General features: G+C 52.2%; 1 protein-coding gene across 2 annotated transcripts in view; it reads left to right on the top strand.

The window, feature by feature from the left end:
• Positions 1–448: 448 nt before the first annotated feature.
• LOC116950079 (leucine-rich repeat flightless-interacting protein 2-like) overlaps positions 449–17,317 on the top strand; it is a 30,479-nt gene continuing 13,610 nt past the window's right edge. Inside the window, exons 1-10 of one of the 2 annotated variants that reach the window (XM_032967522.2) lie at positions 449–1,092; positions 4,857–4,946; positions 7,707–7,751; positions 8,954–9,007; positions 9,356–9,427; positions 11,222–11,287; positions 11,434–11,517; positions 11,820–11,867; positions 15,570–15,653; positions 16,020–16,103. In XM_032967522.2, the coding sequence (XP_032823413.2) occupies positions 997–1,092; positions 4,857–4,946; positions 7,707–7,751; positions 8,954–9,007; positions 9,356–9,427; positions 11,222–11,287; positions 11,434–11,517; positions 11,820–11,867; positions 15,570–15,653; positions 16,020–16,103 (723 nt within the window). In that variant the 5' untranslated portion in view covers positions 449–996. The remainder of the gene's footprint in view (positions 1,093–4,856; positions 4,947–7,706; positions 7,752–8,953; positions 9,008–9,355; positions 9,428–11,221; positions 11,288–11,433; positions 11,518–11,819; positions 11,868–15,569; positions 15,654–16,019; positions 16,104–17,317) is intronic. The other variant, XM_032967517.2, reaches the window with a different exon arrangement.

Raw genomic sequence — 17,317 nt, 5'->3', positions numbered from 1 at the left:
GCAGTGCGCTAACCGCTATACCTTCAACCTCCGAAATGTAACGAATTATTGGCTATTGTCTCCTAAGCTGCTATGTTACCACACCGACTGTCTGTGTTATTCTTGTTCGTCGTGTGTAACGTTTGGCAGAAGAGTAGAACGGTGGTCGTGGTGACGTTAGAAATGCGAGACCAGGCTGGTTCATGTCTGGTTCATGGCTGGTTCATGTCTGGTTCATGGCTGGTTCATGTCTGGTTCATGGCTGGTTCATGTCTGGTTCATGGCTGGTTCATGTCTGGTTCATGGCTGGTTCATATCTGGTTCATGGCTGGTTCATGTCTGGTTCATGGCTGGTTCATGGCTGGTTCATGTCTGGTTCATGGCTGGTTCATGGTTGGTTCATGTCTGGTTCGTGGCTGGTTCATGCTTCTGATGAACCGCTGGGTATCATTTGCGGATGCGCGATCTCGGAGCCGAGTGTTCATTGAGCACGAGGTGATGGTTGGCTCTAGAGGGCACTGCAGCGGCTATGTGCCCAGGGACACACAAACAGCGACACAGAGACAGACAGAGACAGCGGGAGACAGTGAGAGAGCGAGAGAGAACGAGAGACACGTGCACACAGAGACGGGGACCCAGGAGAGACAGAGACACGTGCAGAGTCACAATAGAGAGAGAGAGACATAAATTGGCACGGGCACATAGGAAAGAGAGGAGGAGACAGGAGCGAAACGAGGAAAGCGTTACTCTCCCCTCCCCGCATCGGGTGACATTCATCAGCAGAGTCCTGGAGAGCTGTGACGCTGACACCGGTGAGGAGTCGAGAGCCCTGCAGTGTGAGGGTCGATCCTGCTTCTCACTACTCACGCACCATAGAACGGACCGTGGTAGACTCCACGCCGTTCGAATTGGTCGAAAAGCGAGCAAGCCGCTCCTACGACTGAGCCATCTCTGCACCGGCCGGATCAGAGTCGCCGCAGCGCGTCGGGATCGAAGACACGTTCACCGTAGGAGGCCATGGGCACCCAGGGGGCCGCCGGGAGGAAGCGCGCCTCCGCCAAGGACTACATCTTCTCGGCCGAGGACGATGCCCTCCACAAGATCTCCGTGGAGGTGAGCTCCTCCGAGGGGTGCGCTTCCGTCAGCCACCACATCAGACTCGGGTAGCTGAGGCCTCGGGGTGCGGTAAGGTCCCACGTGGGGTTCCCGTGTCTCGTGCAGTGCATGTGTCGTGTTAAGCTTGGCCAATCACTGGTTGGTTCGTCAGAGGTGACCTGCTTTGAAGCCACGCAAGCTTGTACATATTGTGTTATGTGCAAATGTTGGCAGGGTGTGTGTGGTTCCGGGGACGGTGTGTGGGGTGCAGGACAGGGTGTGTGTCCGATTAGCGCGGTTGGCTACGTACGGGGCGAAAGAAGTTCACATACGTACAGGGTGTATGTATGTGGTGCACGGTTTATGGTGTAGTGGCTAGCGCACTGCGCTTATGACCAATAACAAATATCTGCACCGGTCTGGGGCCTCGTCTAGGTCGACTCAGCCTTAAAATGGGTAGCATTTGTGGGCTGTAAAACATCAGCACGAGGGAGACAAAGGCGGCTGGGCGTGGTTCTAGCCCCACCACCCCCTCGTGTGGGCGTGCCGGCCATCACAGGTGCTAGTCGCTCACAGCACTTGCCCCAACAGTCTGTCGAGGGCAGGATGTGCGCGCGGCAGGACAGGGTGGTCGGTGTTTTTTTCTGGAAGACTTTTGCTGTTTTTTTCCCTGGATTTTTCTGTTGCGTGTAGTCACTTTAAGATGTTTCTTGTTCATGTTTTTGTTTGTTGCGGTTGCACCCGAGTCAAGAGTCTCATGGCTCACAGGGTTATACATAATACATGCAACTGAAACTGAATTATCGCTGGCCTTGCGAAGTGCCTTCTGCCACACACGAAGCCTTTACTCGGGGAGAAGAAGGGGGTGGCGGTGGGGGTGGTGGCGCGTTTCGCCGCTCGTGTTTGCCCACACGCTGCCACAAACTGCCACACGCTGCCACGCATTGCCACGCATTGCCACACGCTGCCACAAACTGCCACACGCTGCCACAAACTGCCACACGCTGCCACAAACTGCCACACGCTGCCACACACTGCCACACATTGCCACACGCTGCCACACATTGCCACACGCTGCCACACATTGCCACACGCTGCCACAAACTGCCACACATTGCCACACACTGCCACACACTGCCACACGCTGCCACACGCTGCCACACACTGCCACAAACTGCCACACACTGCCACACATTGCCACACACTGCCACACATTGCCACACGCTGCCACACGCTGCCACACATTGCCACACGCTGCCACACATTGCCACACGCTGCCACACATTGCCACACACTGCCACACATTGCCACACATTGCCACACACTGCCACACGCTGCCACACGCTGCCACAAACTGCCACACACTGCCACACATTGCCACACATTGCCACACACTGCCACACATTGCCACACACTGCCACACATTGCCACACGCTGCCACACACTGCCACAAACTGCCACACACTGCCACACATTGCCACACGCTGCCACACGCTGCCACAAACTGCCACACACTGCCACACGCTGCCACACGCTGCCACACACTGCCACACATTGCCACACGCTGCACACGCTGCCACAAACTGCCACACACTGCCACACGCTGCCACACACATTGCCACACGCTGCCACACACTGCCACACGCTGCCACACATTGCCACACGCTGCCACACGCTGCCACACACTGCCACACGCTGCCACAAACTGCCACACGCTGCCACACACTGCCACACGCTGCCACACGGAGCAGCGCGACGCTCTGCGCCGCTGAGTGCCACCGGACAAAGTGCGCGCGTCCCCGCCGTGCCTCCCTCGAGCGAAGCGGCCGGGTTTATTATTAGAGCCGCGCCGCTATAATCGGCGCAGACGGCATGCGAGTGAGGGAGCGGGCGGGCGGGCGGCCGTCAGGGACAGACTCCGCGCAGCTGTCCACGGGGACAGCATCTCCCCTCGGTGGGCCGGGTAGCCCACAAACCCCCCCAAACAAAGATCCCCCGCATAGCCTTAACCGACTGTAGGCCACGGCAAATCCAGTGAGGGTTGTCACGTAAGCGAAGCGTGGCGAGGGGTTACGAGTTCAGCACGAAGGAGTGTTGGAGAGTAAACCCACAGCGAGGTTTACAACTCGAGTACGACGTGAACAGCACGAGTCGTGTATTATTTGAGAGACTCTGTCCACTCAAATATACGTCAAAAAACCGTTGTCAAAAAATACATATATACTTTAGTTCAGTTTATGCGCATTTGTCTGTAATAATGGTTTTTATTATATTTTAAGTGTTAATTTTTGCTCAAAATATTGTCCGTAACCAACTTTGTCCGTTCCTCTTCTGTATGGGACACGGGCACGGCTGTTTATAGCTGAGCCGCGTTTCCCCGTGGGCCAGGGCAAACAGTGCTACCACCTCAGCAACACTTCAGGAGGGCCCATTCACTTATACCGCCAATACCAGTGAATTATTCGATAGCACCACTAATTTCCGATGGTTATCACATCATTTCACTATCGTTGACCACGTAAAGCAATTAAAACCGCTAAAGTTATTTCCCACCTACGATGAGCACAAGGTTGGCTACGTGCGGTGCGAAAGAAGTTCAACATACCTACCTCAAGTGGTACCGACCAGTGATATATCTTCTCGGGGCTCTCGTACGCAGCAGTCAGGACTGCCACGCTGTGTACAGCTCAGTGGGTCGGTGGCAGAATTATTCCTCGTCGGCTAAACGCGAACCTCTGCAGGGCGACAGGGCTACGGGCAAGCGGCACGTGGCTGGGCGCAAGGGATACCCAGGAGGGAGTTTGGTGAGAATGGGACTGGATCATTGTGCTCGTGCGACAACATTCACTTATTTATTCGGTCCGGCCGAACAGGGTGAGTCGTAGTTCCTAAACGTTATAACCAGGGGCTTCGTTACAAACACGTCCGTCCGGCAAGTGGGCCTGGAAATAAGTGGCACACCAGATTCAGTATACGCCTCACCACGTGGTTTTTGACTGCTGCTCGGTGCCAAATTCTCTATGGGGCCATCCATAAATGACGTCACGCACCTAAAGGGGGGGGGTCAGACATTTGTGACGATGTCTGACGAGGGGGGGGGGGTTGAGAAATGTGACGTCACATCAAAATGCACAACTTTAAATAAATATAGACAACACGTTTTACTTCATTAAATAGACTTTTTAATAAATGTTTTCTCCTACAACATCAGAGTGCAGCGCCACATTAAATACGCACTACAATGACAATAGTTTAAAGCGATTTGAAGCATGTTTTATTTTCGACATGGAAATATGATGTTGGGGGGGGGGGCAGAGCTTTGTGACGTCATATTTGAGGAGGGGGGTCTGACTTTTTGTGACGCCGTGTGACGAGGGGGGGCGGGGATCAAAAATCGTCCAAAATCGCGTGACGTCATTTATGGACGGTCCCTATGCTACCAGCCCTTATTATGACCCACGTGAGCGCCACGGTGAATGGATCGTGCCCTCGTGTTGTGTGTTGAACTTCTTTCGCACCGTACGTAGCCAACCGTCCATGACCATCTTTCCAAGACGTCTGGCCAATGAGGAAGAGTAGACCAAATACAACTGCAAATGTGCTCTCTCAACTTCCCAATGTCTCGTGGGAAGTGTCACGGTTTAGGCTTCAACCCTAAACCTTCACCCCCAAGTTGAATGATAAGGAACCAGGTGCTGGAGACGGCTCCGCTGCCTCTCGGCTTGTTGGCTTCACCGGCTGCCGCGCCGCGTCTCCTCCTCCCTTCGTGTCAACGTCTGCAGGCAGAGGCCAAACTCGCGGCCAAGAGAGCGGCCCGCGCCGAGGCCCGGGAGATCCGTCTGAGGGAGCTGGAGCGTCAGAAGAGGAGAGAGGTGCTGCGCTTCCACCTCGGTTACGCCAACAAATTCGTCCGCTGCTGCGCCCGTGCGTCGCTCGAGCATCCGATCTCAGCGTTACATCATCATCTGTGGTTACGTGGGCTGACGTCCACTCGCACTGACAAATATATGTATTTATTTATGCATTTATTTTCCTTGCAGTATCTGGTGCTCTAACTGTGTGACAGTCACGTGTAAAAGCATTCGCTAAATAATCATCATCATCTTCTTTGGTTCTTTCGGTAAAGTCACGTAGAATGAGAATAAAATATTTTATTTTATCAATTTATTATTTTATTCTCATTCTACGTGACTTTACCGAAAGAACTAAAGAAGATGAATCATTCCAGTCACGAAAGCTTTAAATCGAAAAATAAAATCATCATCATTTTGATTTAAAGCTTTCGTGACTGCAGGGATTAATATTCTTGGTTCTTTCGGTAAAGTCACGTAGAAGGGAAACAATTAAATAAAAAAATATAAAACAATGAAATTATTTTTATTATTTTATTGTTTCCCTTCTACGTGACTTTACCGAAAGAACCAAGAATAATAATCATCATCATCCTCAACGTCGGCTTTATTACAACCGTCTGCACATCTCACCGTGACCCTGTGCATCGAGCATTACATCGCATCTCTTTATCACGGCCTGCCTTGACAATTGCTGACCACTGTTTTCAAGCATTGAGGGGCTTGGAGAGAGTGTGGTGGTGGTGGTGATAATGAGACGATAGTCTTAGAGAGAGCGTGATGGTGACGCAGCTGAGTTCATAGTCCCCGTGTTAAGTCTGATGGACGGCAGTGAACTCAACGCGGTGCTTCCAGGCTGAGCGTGTTGGCGCGGTGCCCGGATGTTCTCATTTATATTTACTTTAGCGCTGTACTTTATTTTACATGATTGATTTGTCACTTTTTTGACCCAGGTCACGCTGGGAAAGGAGACTCAGTCGGGCTCTTGATTTCTCAATTGGTTGCGCAAAATCATCTTGACAATTATCGGGGGAGGGTTTAAACAAAAACTGGCAATTTTGGAAACTAAGAATGTCTCGTTTCTTGCTCAGTATCGTAGGGAGTGGGAGTCCAAGTCGGGAGACGTCCACCGCTGGGTGGTCGAGACGGCACCGCCGCTGCTGCTGCACGCGCGCCGAGCAGACCTTGGGGCCAATCACAGTGACATTGTCCTTGCAACCCTGTGCGATTGATATGAATTGACTTAATGCCTTGGCGATGCACCCCAAACCATGGGCCAACTTCCCATCCCGCCTCTCGCTGGCCAGAGCCCGTACCGCCTCTGCCGTAGCGTGCGCGCTCCGTCCCCGTGCGGTCTTCCTTGATGTTGCACACGAGATGCGCAATGTCTGACAGCCGTCTCTGCTGCCATATTTACATTTGCGGTTGGCACAGTTACGCTTGTAATTGCCCCCCCCCCCCCCAGGTCTGACACCGAGAGAGCGATTTTGCTGTTGGCTTAACGCCCTCGCCCAAGGGTCACTGCAGCAACGGCGGTGGTGTGAACCCGTGCCGCAAAGCGGTCGCTGTGGTCTCCAAAGGCGCTCCGAATATCAGCGGCGGCTCATAGCGCGTCTCTCCACTTTGGCCACGCCGATTTGGTGGCTTTAAGTTTTCACTCACGATTCGGCGGGAGGTGGCCCTGCCTACGAGCCGCGATCGTTCACAAAACCCCGGGGTTTGTTTGCGGCAGCCCTGCGCTAGAGGCTGGTGTGGGGGGGGGGGGAGGTGGTGGTGCCAAGTCACCACGCTGCTTCGTTTGTGCGGCGTGCTTTCGATGACTGAAGTGGCCGTCACTGCCCAGCGTTAGCCACACGCGGGGACTCTCACGGCCATTGAAACGCTAACACGGGCTGCTCCTGCTGCTGCATGAGAAGAGCAGGGCATTGATAAAACATTGCAGGGCGAGGCATCTGTGCACCGACGCAGTGCAAAACACGAAATCGCAGAGTCTGCAACTTTTTTCTCCACTGAAATATTGAATCGAATTCGCCGCTTTGCCCTTATGGAATTCAACAAAAGCGCTTTGACGAGAGTTACAAAGCACGCTTGTTGCTTTCTATGTCACAGGAGTCAGTTTCCATTCAATGTGGGCGCATGAAGATTCTTTATTTAGCTGTGAGCTGCGCATACATTTTCCAAAATACGCTGATGTTCATTTCGGACGTTCGACAGCAACGCCGACGTCTCGTGGACCGCGGTCGTCTCTGCTGCTGCGTCCGTCACACGTACATTTGCGTACCCCGCGGTAAATGTACGGATCTATTCGATGTAAACTCTCGAGCAATGGAAACGGCCAGCAGCGAGAGCGTCGTCTCTAGCGACGCTCCGCGGTTAACATCGTCCCACGCCTCGACTCCATGCAGCCTCTCCTCGCCGCAACCACTCCACCCGGAGGCTGATGCAGCCGTGAGCTTCGGCTATGACCTCGCGTGTCGCCCCCACAATACGAGGGCTGGCGCTGGAGCTGCTCAGAGAGAGAGAGCGGCGTTGGCTTCGGCAAGACGCCGACGGCTTGTCGCATGGATCGGGGGCGTTGCGTGCGGGCTGGGGGGGGGGGGGTCCACGTGCACACGCGGCGCTTGGCCTCCTTTATCGCCGCAGAGCTTTGCGTCGGGAGCAGCCGCGACAAACATAAAACATTAAACAAACAAATCTCTGCTTTCGTTGTCACGAAGCGTGCAACATCCTTGCCGTGCCCTCCTTGTGCTGACGACGCCGACCCCCGTTACCCCTTGGCAGGACGACGCGGAGAAGCACCACCGCAGGCAGCGGCGCCAACAGCAGGTGCGTGTTGCTGCTGCTGATGATGATGCTGCTGCTGTTGATGATGATGCTGATGCTGCTGCTGATGATGCTGATGATGCTGATGATGATGCTGATGATGATGATGCTGCTGATGATGCTGATGATGCTGATGCTGCTGCTGATGATATTGATGCTGTTGATGATGCTGCTGATGCTGCTGATGATGATGCTGCTGATGCTGCTGATGATGATGTTGCTGCTGCTGCGCTCTCGGCCACTCGACTCGGCCAGCTGGGCGCGTGGTGTGCCACGGGAGGTGGGGGGGTGCAGCGTGCCAGAGTCCCGGCACAGTAACGTCCCCCACACGCGCACCTCCGCAACAAGCAGCGTGTCCCTCCGTGGGGAAGCGCCACCGTTGTTTTTGTTCACGCCGATCTCTCTAAACCAAGGGTCGGCAAGCGCAATAACAAGAGGAGAAAGTTTTAGTTCAACTTGGGTATAAATTCGTTGTATATACAAATAAAAGACCCGCAACGCACGTTGTGGTGTCTACGAGACTCTGGGTACTTCATCGGTAGCGGCACGAAGCCAGACCTCGAAGAGCCGCAGGATGAAGACCCCTGCTCTCAACATGTCCGAGAATGACAAAAATTCATCCACTCTGGACTTTGGACAGGGCGAGGCTTTGCGATTATTGTAACAAACAAAATATCTGACGTCTTTTAACGTCGCATTTTCATACAATGTTTGAAGGGCGATACAACGAATACTGAATTATGTTTATTACTCGAGGCGTTTGCTGCACTTCATTGTATCTCGGTGTTCATGTTGCCTGGAGGCAGCGGAGCGCTTTGAGCGCGCCGCAGAAGGGGAGCGGTGGTGGAGCGGTTAGCGCTACGCTGCGCTATGAACCTAGCGACACGGGTTCGATTCCCGCTCACGGCCAACACCAGTGACGATTATCTGAACCGGCCATGGGCCTCCCCTAGGTCGGCTGAGCCTGAAATGAGTATCTGCTACGGTGTGTAAACATCACCAATTGGGGAGACAAAGGCGTCCGGGCGCGGTGTTGGCCACCCACCCCATCGTGTGCTGTACCGGCCTATATACGTGCTCACTAACAGCACTTGCCCCCAACAGTCTGGTCAGGCTACATGGGGGTTCTTTGTCTTTGTTATGTCGTTCACTCTGCTTTCCCCCCGCCTCTCCACCTCTCCCCCCCCCCTCCCTCATCCGTGTAGTTGGAGCCCAACGGTCAAGGTTCGACCTCCGGACACGGCAGCGGCAGCAGACAGGTACGTGATTGGTGGAGAAATCCTGCTGATCTGTCTGTCGCCTGATGAAGCTAGTTGTCATTACTGGTGAAACTTCAAACTCACATTGTAAATGTTGTGGACACACACCGGTGTGCTGTACTCGTTGGCTGTGTCGGGTGGTGGCGGATTTAACGACACATTTATATTTACACGACCTAACCCAACAAACCTTTATTATGGTGATATTGGTCGCGAAAGCCTACGTGTTAAACCGAACGGTATGTTTACTTAATTCAACTTATCGCCCATGATTCTCTACAGCAGGGAGAGATGTTTGTCCGCGTGGTGGTTTATTGCATTGTGTTTCCTTTGTGTTGTCCGTGACAGTCACACAACCATGAGAGCAGGAGTCTCTACACAGGAGGAGGAAAGAGCATCTCACACAAGAGAGACCCCCTGGTGAGTCGCGTGATGGAGCGCTGTGACCGAGGCAAGTTCTCTTCCACTTGGGGTCGGGCGGCCTGAATTTGAGCGCGTGAATTTGGGCCATGATTTGACTCTTGAGTTGAATAAGCCAGCTCGGTCCCGGCTGTACTGCACGCAACGCAGCTCAGTCTGCCGTTGGCAGTCTGTGTTACATGTGGGCCGGTGGTATTCTTTAGTCGTCCACGTTGATACTTTAACATTGATGATAATAATAATGAAGCCCGTCATTCACCAAAGGGCCTCAACCCGTCTGAAGATTATTTTTAGGAGGGGACTGCAGGGTGGTCCAGATGTCTTGTGACTCACATTTAATTCTCTAAAAAGTTTATATATGTAAAGTGAGGTTTATTTAAAACATAATTCAATATGCAAAACAAAATCCTGTAAGGGGTCAATTAATGGGGGGGGGGGGTCACAAGACATCTGGACCACCCTGTCCTTTGAAGGTTACGACATTGGGATGCTTGTGTCTGGCTTGTGAGAGGAAGCCTGGGTGCCCAGAGAATACCCACGCGTAAACACATAAAGGCACCAATAAAAAAAAACTCGACACACGGTGATTCAAGAAGACTATCCATGCTGCCATCTCCTGGCCACCTCGACAACCCGAATAGTTTGGCAGTTTCACAGATCTGGCGTGGAGATCCACGACCGTTACCTGCAGAGGTATGGTTCGCAGCTGTGCACCATCCTGGATTTACTGATTAGTATTAATAATGTTAACCTGCAACGTTGCCACATAGTATTCATTCACTCTCGTAGCTAGCGAGAGAGAACGACTCAGAATCTCGAGGAACCACAGACGAGCGGGATGGCAGCAGCCAGCCAATAAGCCTGCGGCAACAGTTGCCCAAGCTCTGCGGCCCTCTACAGTAAAAGTGTTATCGGCCAATTAATTAGTATTACACATTTTGATTTAAAGCTTTCGTGACTGCAGGGATTCATATTCTTGGTTCTTTCGGTAAAGTCACGTAGAAGGGAAACAATAAAATAATACAAATATAAAACAATACAATTCTCACGAAGTTTCGACTGCAACACAAGCAATCATCATTAGGTGTGAAAACCACAGCAAGAAAATTTGAAAAAAGACACTTTTTCAAATTTTACCGAAAGAACCAAGAATATAGTATTACACATGTTGGATAAAAACCGGAGAACCCGGAAGAAAAGAAAAACTCACGCATGCGAGGAGGCAACGCTATATCCCACCTTCTCCTGGCAAGCCAGGATATCAGACCTCGACGCTCACAGGAAGGGAGTTTCCCAATATTGGAGTGATCCAACCCTAACTGCTTCCACAGTGCTGGATTACAGGCCACGTGAATAGCCAACATTGGCCAGCTGTTGTTTTTACTTGCATTCACTGCTGTTTATGTATAGAACGGGTCCTGTACCACTTTATAGGGGAAATCAACAGTGGTGATCCTTTGGATAAACCCATCCCTACCATAGGAATGTTGAATTTCCATCGCTATCTTTGCAGAGCTGTGAAGTAGAACCCAGCATCGATGCCTCAATGCTCACTCGGAAAACGAATCACTTTGACCTATCTTAATAAGCAATAAACACGGTATTTTAAAACGTGTAAATACAGTCCGGTAAATTCATCGCTTCCCAGTGTGTTTGTTTTTGTATGTTTGTTGAACTTCCTTCGCACCCTACGTAGCCAAGCGTGCTGCAACAAAACCAAAGCGCCACGCGGCAACGCGAGGAGAGCCTGGGTGGCAAGGGCCGCGTGCGCGTTCCGCTATCTGTCTCCCATAGCCGGTGCCAACCCTGGGCAGAGATTACAGCAAAGGGGACCCCGGTCAGAAGAGGACCTCTCGGAGCGTACGTACCGGCCGGAGACGCTCACCACGCTTGTGTCCGCCTTGCTGACCACCGCCCACCCCCCCCGCCCCCCTATTGCGACGCCGTAATGCTTCTGTGCACGCGTGCCTTCGTCTTGTGCGCGTGCGTGTGTGTGTGTGTCCCAGGGTGTGCCCTCCTCTTCTGCTGGACTATCCCTGGGTGGCCTGGGCTCCAGGTACCTCTCCTCGTCCACCTACTCGCTCCATCGGGTCCGTGTCCCCTCGTGCTTCCGTTCCCTTCTCTGTTGTTCACTCGCACCGCAGGTCGCTTTGGCACCCGGCGGTTTTTGTGAAAGTCTCAACGTTTACATCATAGTACCCATCGAGTAAAAATACAAATTATTGTTATTATCATTAATGACGTATAAGGCCTTCGTGACAAGCATGCGTGCAAGTCGACGAGCATGCGTACACATTTTGTGAATTTATTTTTTTAATCAACGATACACGTTTGCTACTCGATCCCAACTTGCCTGCCGTGGTGTGAATGAGTTGCTTTGCTCTGTCTGCAGCCGTCCTATCTCTCTAGCGACCCAGTGACCACAGCCAGCAACTACAAGGTCAGTCGCACGCGACTCTCTCAGACGAAGCGCTGAGCCCTCAATGCCGTGCCACCGCTTCTCGCTTGACGTCGGCAAAGTCACCGCTGGCGCGCTCCGCTATCCTCGGTTACTAAACGCTTCCGTGGTGCACCCGAGACATTGTCCACCTGGCCAAGACCGACGCGGACAGCACGAAGCCACTGCAGGATGCTGCTCACAGCTTACGCGCACAGCGAGCTGCCCTAACCAGCGCTTACTCTCATCCACTCAACCTCCATTCAACCTCACCGATGTCCATTCACCCTGACGTAGCCACGTCGGCCCACACCCTCCATCGTTGCTTTCCGTGCATGGATTGTCCTTTTCTGTGTCGGATGGAGGTTTAATGAAGTGTAATTCAAGAACTATTTTATGTAAATATTAACATGGGCCACAGCACAGTGATGTCATGCTCAAAATGTGCATGGAAGAGGCGCTCATCTCCTGTTCGCAGCCCTGAGCCAGTGCTGGAAATTCCACATTCCGATGCCGGGGACGAATCTATCCATCGGGCAACCACTGTTGCATTCCCACAGGGTGGTTCTCAAATTTATCGACACGGAAGGGATGAGTCAACCCCCAAAATGGATTTGGACTCTCAACCTTCCGATTGCGAGCCACGCTCACTCGCTCGCTCTCCCGCTGAGACAGCTGGCCCGGTTTCAGGGCCCTGTCGTGTATTCGTGTAGCTATCCATCAGTGTAGTGTTACAGGATAAAGAGCTACAGTCACACGTGTGAGTGTGTGTGTATACAGAGCAACAGTTACCAACTCAATTTTGTGGATTTGACACCGACTAAAGAGTCTGCTTGATACTAACCATTCTGTGCTTGCCACTAAACCGTTGCAACACTCCCTGTTAAGGTATATCGCCATGTTCCAGTACAATCTGTGGAGCGTTGCATAGCAGCCTTATCCACGACGGCTGGAGGCACCCGGGCAGATCGCTTCGGGTAGCCTACTGAGGCTTGACTTTGCGGCTGTGCCATTCTCTCACTGCGCCAGTGTCGCTACTTCTTGCCCAATGACGCCACGGAGTCGGCGTCAGCTCCATTCAAGAAACGCGTGAACTTTTTGTGAACTACTGCTTAACGCGTCGGCTTTCGCGACCAATATTATTGATAATAAAGGGTGTTTTTTTGTTGGGGCAGTGAGTGTTAGATCACGTAAGGACAAATGTGTACTCAAATTGTAAACATTGTGGGTTTATTCTCTAATACACGACCGGTGTGCTGAAATGGTAACTAATTGGGACGTTTTGTTCACGTGACAAACCTTACTAATTGGCTGTGTCGGGTGGTGGCGGGTTTAACGACACATTTCTATATTTACGCGATCTAACACACCCCAAAAAAAACTCTTATGGATAATATCGGTCGCGAAAGCATGCGTGTTAAACATTTATTTTACCTCGCGCACCTTCAATCGTGCTGTTCGTAGCTGGCCACTTGGCATTTTGGGAATGTTACGGGCCTGTTGCTCAGCGACCGTGATTAGCTTTGAGTTGGACACAACCGCTGCCTCTCTCCTTTGTGCAGCGCCCCGTTATCTGGCAGTGTTCAGTTTGTTGCTCCCCCACCCCCCGCACCTCCGATTGGCACGGCTGACTACGTTACGGTGCGATATAAGTTCAACGTACACACACACACGTGGAGTGGAGTGGAGCGAAGCGTGAAGAGGCGGTGATCCAAGGAACGCGCGGGGCTCGTTGAGTTTCCCGTCCTTCCTCTAAGCCAGGGGTGGGGAACCTTTTTTTCTGCCAAGGGCCATTTGGATATTTATAACATCATTCGCGGGCCATACAAAATGATCAACTTAAAAATTAGCCTGTTATATTTGGTCAAACGTTTAAATAACTCGCCCCTAATGCGATGGCTGGAACTGCTTCTCTAGATTTGAAGCTTTCGTGACTGCAAGGATCCATACTCTTTGGTTCTATTCGGTAAAGTCACGTAGGTAAAAAATAAAACAACAAAAATCACGACGTTTCGGCCACAACACAAGCGGCCTTCATCAGGTGAAGGGACCAGACTGTCTCGAAGACAGCGCAGTCTTCGAGACAGTCTGGTCCCTTCACCTGATGAAGACCGCTTGTGTTGTGGCCGAAACGTCGTGATTTTTGTTTTATTTTTTACCTACGTGACTTTACCGAATAGAACCAAAGAGTATGGAACTGCTTCTCTTTGGTGAGGCGTGTGATGATGTTAGCTGGTATTGACGATGTTGTTGCTACTCGCAACTGCTTTTCCAGGTTTTGCTCCTACATTTATTAAATGTCGAGTCCCGCCTGCGGTTGCCTTGGCAGGGCCAGAGACCCAAATGATTTCGCGGGCCTCATACGGCCCGCGGGCCGGACGTTCCCCACCCCTGCGTCTAAGCGAAGCCTCTCAAACGTTCCACGTTCAGCAAATGCCTGACGGCCGATTCCCGTTGCTGTGTTGACGCGCGTTCTATTTCGAGGCACCGATACGCGCACAGGACCACTTAGCCGGCGGGCAACAGTCGCGGCTGACGTTTTATTTCCGTTCCAGCGCTATGGCTTGTGCACTTTGATTTGTTTGCTCGCCTAACCCCCAACCCGCCTGGTGTCTTATCCACTGCCCGTTGACTCGCGCCGCAGTCACGCGTGGAATGTTTGAGTCGTTAATGTTGTTGTTTTAATTCATTCAAGGGCATAGACAAAGAATTCACTATTTGTAGAGCAGAATAGTGTGATGGGATGAGTTGATGAGAAGGATGGGAGCACGTGATGACAAAAATCGGAACCAGTTCTTGGCCTCCCCCGAGGCCGACTCAGTCTCAAATGAGTACCTGGTGCAATGTGTGAACATCGCTACTAGGGAGGTCAAAAGCGACCGGGCGTGGTGTTGTCCACCCACCCCCTCGTGTGCCATGCGGGCCTTCATATGTGCTCGCTAACAGCACTTGCCCCAACAGTCTGTTTTAGGCCATACGGAAGATCTTTGGGTTAGGAGGAGTAAAATGATGGCGCAGAAGTTTTCACACTGAACCACAAACTCGATGACCTGAGTTTGACTCACAGCCGTAGCCATGATGAGTAACAAGCGGTGTCTCAACCTAGCCTGAGCCTTCCCTTATGTTGACTCAGCCTTAAACGATGACCTGGAGTGGTGCGTAAATATCACGTGTGCTGCTGGCAACACAACTAAGCGTGCCCCTACACAATGAATATGACCTCACTTGTGTCGCTTAAAACATTTAGATTCTTGGGATGTTCAAGACGGGTTCTCATCATGTTTTGTGATTCTTGCATCATATACATTGCGTAATAGTTCAATGTGTCGTCGTGCTAACAACGGTGATGTCATCTGATGGCCAGATGTTCCGAATGAATGTATGTTGAACTTCTTTCGCACCGTACGTAGCCATCCCGTGCTAATCGGAGATGCATATGTGTACGCTGTATGGCCTATATATGATGGTTGAGGTGTGTGTGTGGGCCCATGTGTTCGTGTTGGCACAGCAAGGGGCACAGGTGGCACATCAGCCAGTCATGTCAGTCACTCGACCCGTGGCACCGGGGTCTGCCCCGTGACCTCCTTGCTAACGGGCATAGCCTCAACGTGCACCTAGCCTGGCACAAGCACCGTGGTGACATCACCGCCACTTAGTGGCGAATGACGGTTGTTGTTGTTGTTGTGTTCGTGTGCGTGAACAAAGCCCTGGGAGTACTCCCTCCCATCGTCCTCTCGCTCCTCCTCGCGAGCCACCTCACGATCCAGCTCTACTCGCCAAAGTCCCACGGTGAGTTGGCCCTCCCGCTCTCCGCAAGCCTCTGAACGCCTTCACGGGCGCAGACGACGCAGCCTATCGGTAGCGCGCTCGCCCGTTCACGGTTCGAACCCAACGGCCGCCCTAAAGAATACTGCAGTTGTGGTTGAGGTGTGTGTGGGCCCATGTGTTCGTGTTGGCACAGTAGGGGGCACAGGTGGCACATCGGCCAGTCATGTCAGTCAGTCGACCCATGTCACCGGGGTCTGCCCCTTGACCTCCTTGCTAACGGGCATAGCCTCAACGTGCACCTAGCCTGGCACAAGCGCCGTGGTGACATCACCGCCACTTAGTGGCGAATGACGGTTGTTGTTGTTGTGTTCGTGTGCGTGAACAAAGCCCTGGGAGTACTCCCTCCCATCGTCCTCTCGCTCCTCCTCGCGAGCCACCTCACGATCCAGCTCTGCTCGCCAAAGTCCAACGGTGAGTTGGCCCTCCCGCTCTCCGCAAGCCTCTGAACGCCTTCACGGGCGCAGGCGATGCAGCCTATCGGTAGCGCGCTCGCCCGTTCACGGCTCGAACCCAGCGGCCGCCCTAAAGAATACTGCAGTTGTGCGAAATGTAAAAAAAAATCCGCGGCGGGCGCTTCGCACTGGACGTTAAAGATCCCGCGACGTCATCCGGAAGAGTAGGCCATTGCGTGCCGGTGTCATTGTCCACATTTGTCACTTTTAAGACTTTCTGGAAAGCACTCACTTGGAATATACATTGAAGTCATCGTCGCTTCTTACTGCACAAAAAAAACTTGCCAGTGTCCTCTTTAAAAAGAGACATGAGGCTCAGAGTGAGGGTTTCCTAAATAAACGAGCGCTCTAAAACAACAACAGCGGTTCCCGATCTTTGAATCTCGGGCCGCTGGCTTTTCGCAATGTTCAGGGTCCGGAGTGGACCGTCGGTCCAGACAGGTCTGGAACCACTGCTCCAACACGTCAGCAGGCCGCCACAGCTTGCGAGCCGAATGGCTCACAGGGCTATACCAAAGAAATGAATGAAACGTTGTCGCATAGACACACCGCCTCGCGTGATCCGTAACTCCTGGCGATGCGGTGTTAAGCTTGGTAGAATTCCAGTTTTTGATAGAAACACAGGGTTGCGGGCGATTGAGACTTTCCAAAGAAACGTTGATGTCCTCGCATCAACAACATATAAACATCTTCACGCCATGAAAAAAAATATCACATCCTCACATCGTACAAATATGGACGTGTTCGATGCTATATCGAAATTGCTTGTTGTCATTCAACACCACGGATTAGCACGGTTGGCTTACGTACGGTGCGAAAGAAGTCCAACGTGCATCAAACGCAGCACAATGTTCGCGCGGATTGGTTTCGCGTCTCAAGACGCTCTGCAGACAAAGTGGACCTAGTAAGTACATCGGTGACGAGCGATATCTGAACCACATCTTTACCCACCCCCCCCCCCTTTTCCACCCACCGTCCTGGTTAAGCAGGGCCTATTTTAAGGGAGTTTTAACTCCGAACTCAGGGCTCTGGGGGCCACGTGTTCAAGTGTATGAGCAGGACAGCGTTTCAGGATGCTGGCTACAACGCGAGTTGCAACGCAGCTCGTGCCACCACGTTCATCGCGTTACTGCCCATTTGTAAGATTTTACACCGGCCAGATTAGATGGCTTA

This window comes from Petromyzon marinus, chromosome 2, assembly GCF_048934315.1.
Source record: "Petromyzon marinus isolate PM22_M1 ecotype Great Lakes invasive population chromosome 2, UKy_Petmar_22M1.pri1.0, whole genome shotgun sequence".
Lineage (NCBI taxonomy): Eukaryota > Metazoa > Chordata > Hyperoartia > Petromyzontiformes > Petromyzontidae > Petromyzon > Petromyzon marinus.
Note: the sequence above shows the minus strand (reverse complement) of the source record. Positions and strands in the feature narration are given on the sequence as shown.